Raw genomic sequence first — 1,306 nt, 5'->3', positions numbered from 1 at the left:
TATATATATATATATATATATATATATATATATATATATATATATAATATATATATATATAATATATGTATTGGTGGCAATTCAGCGGATGAGGCGGTGCAGTGTTTGGATGCTATGGAAGAGGCATCTGAATGACCGTAGCAGGCGTTCGGTGTCTCGCCAGTTTGTGTTGGTGTATGGATATTTGCATGTTCGAACAGTAGAGCAAATAAACAAAAGATGCAGCAGTTTGTCCTTTCTTGCTGCAACCACTGCGCTTTGCGTGGAGGGCCGTGAAGGCCTCAAAGCGGAAGAGCTTAATTTCTTTTTCTCTCCTATATTAGGGATTTAAACAAAGCTTCGGCTTCATCGCTGCGAAGCAGCAAAACCCCAGCTTCAGTGCTGTTATGGCTTGCCTATGGGGGGCCCCCTCACAGGGGGCCCCACGAAATTTGTTTTCTGAGGCGGTCTCGGGGCATTTATATTTTTTTTTTGATTTGAAATGTTTGCATTTCTTACTTTTATTTTTATTTATTTTATGAAATTCCCTTTTTAAGGGTTTGCTTGCCTTTTTTGTATATCCAGCAGTGCTAGGTACACAACGTAGATCGACGCTGTCGGCCGCGCGGCGAGAGTGTATTCGTGTGTGGCGCTGAGTCGAGGTAGAGGCAGAAGAGTGTTCGTATTTGTTGTAAATTTAAATTTAAATTACTGAATTTTTGTATGAAAAACCTAAAAAATGTATTAACTCTGCCGCTGAGCTGCTGACGTTGCTACGACTGTACCCGATACAGAGACTTCGTTGGGTGTATGCTGACCTGCGTATACAGCGCGGAGTTTTTTCTTCTTTCTTTGTCTCTATCTTTTCTCTCTGAGTTAAATACACGTCTTCTTCTCGTCTGCTGCTCAGCAGCAACATCAGCGGTATCTACGAGGGGCCCCACACCGCCGTGCTGATGCTGATGGAGCAGCAGCAGGGGGCCCCCAGCGGCCTCATCAGTGCAGCAACAGGGGAGCCTTCTAGGGGCCCCACGCTGCCCCCTTCTCTTAAGCGGCTGCTCCCAGACTTCCTCAGCGAAAACCCCTACTTCTGTGCGGGCTTCGGCCTAGCGGGACTGGGTAGGGGGCAACTTGTACCTCTGCTGCTGCTGCTGCTGCTGCTGCTGCTGCTGCTGCTGCTGCTGCTGCTGCTGCTTCTTTTGTTGCTGCTGTTTGTTGCATCTGCTGCTGCCTGGAACAGCCGACATATTACTGTTTATTGTGTCTTGATACCTTGTTCATAGTGTGAGTTTATACTTCTGCTGCTGCTGCTTCTCTTCATCCCCAA

At 46.5% G+C, this 1,306-nt stretch overlaps 1 protein-coding gene across 1 annotated transcript in view; it reads left to right on the top strand.

Annotated features, from left to right (window-relative positions):
* Nucleotides 1-941: 941 nt before the first annotated feature.
* The window catches only part of EMH_0075540 (Bcs1 protein, putative), a gene marked incomplete at both ends in the record, with an annotated part of 1,095 nt that continues 730 nt past the window's right edge, over nt 942-1,306 (top strand). Inside the window, one exon of the mRNA XM_013499607.1 lies at nt 942-1,098. Coding sequence (XP_013355061.1) covers nt 942-1,098 — 157 coding nt within the window. The remainder of the gene's footprint in view (nt 1,099-1,306) is intronic.

This window comes from Eimeria mitis, genomic scaffold (assembly GCF_000499745.2).
Source record: "Eimeria mitis Houghton genomic scaffold, Emh_scaff4489, whole genome shotgun sequence".
Lineage (NCBI taxonomy): Eukaryota > Apicomplexa > Conoidasida > Eucoccidiorida > Eimeriidae > Eimeria > Eimeria mitis.
The sequence above is the reverse complement of the archived record's forward strand: the minus strand, read 5'-3'. Positions and strand labels throughout refer to the sequence as shown.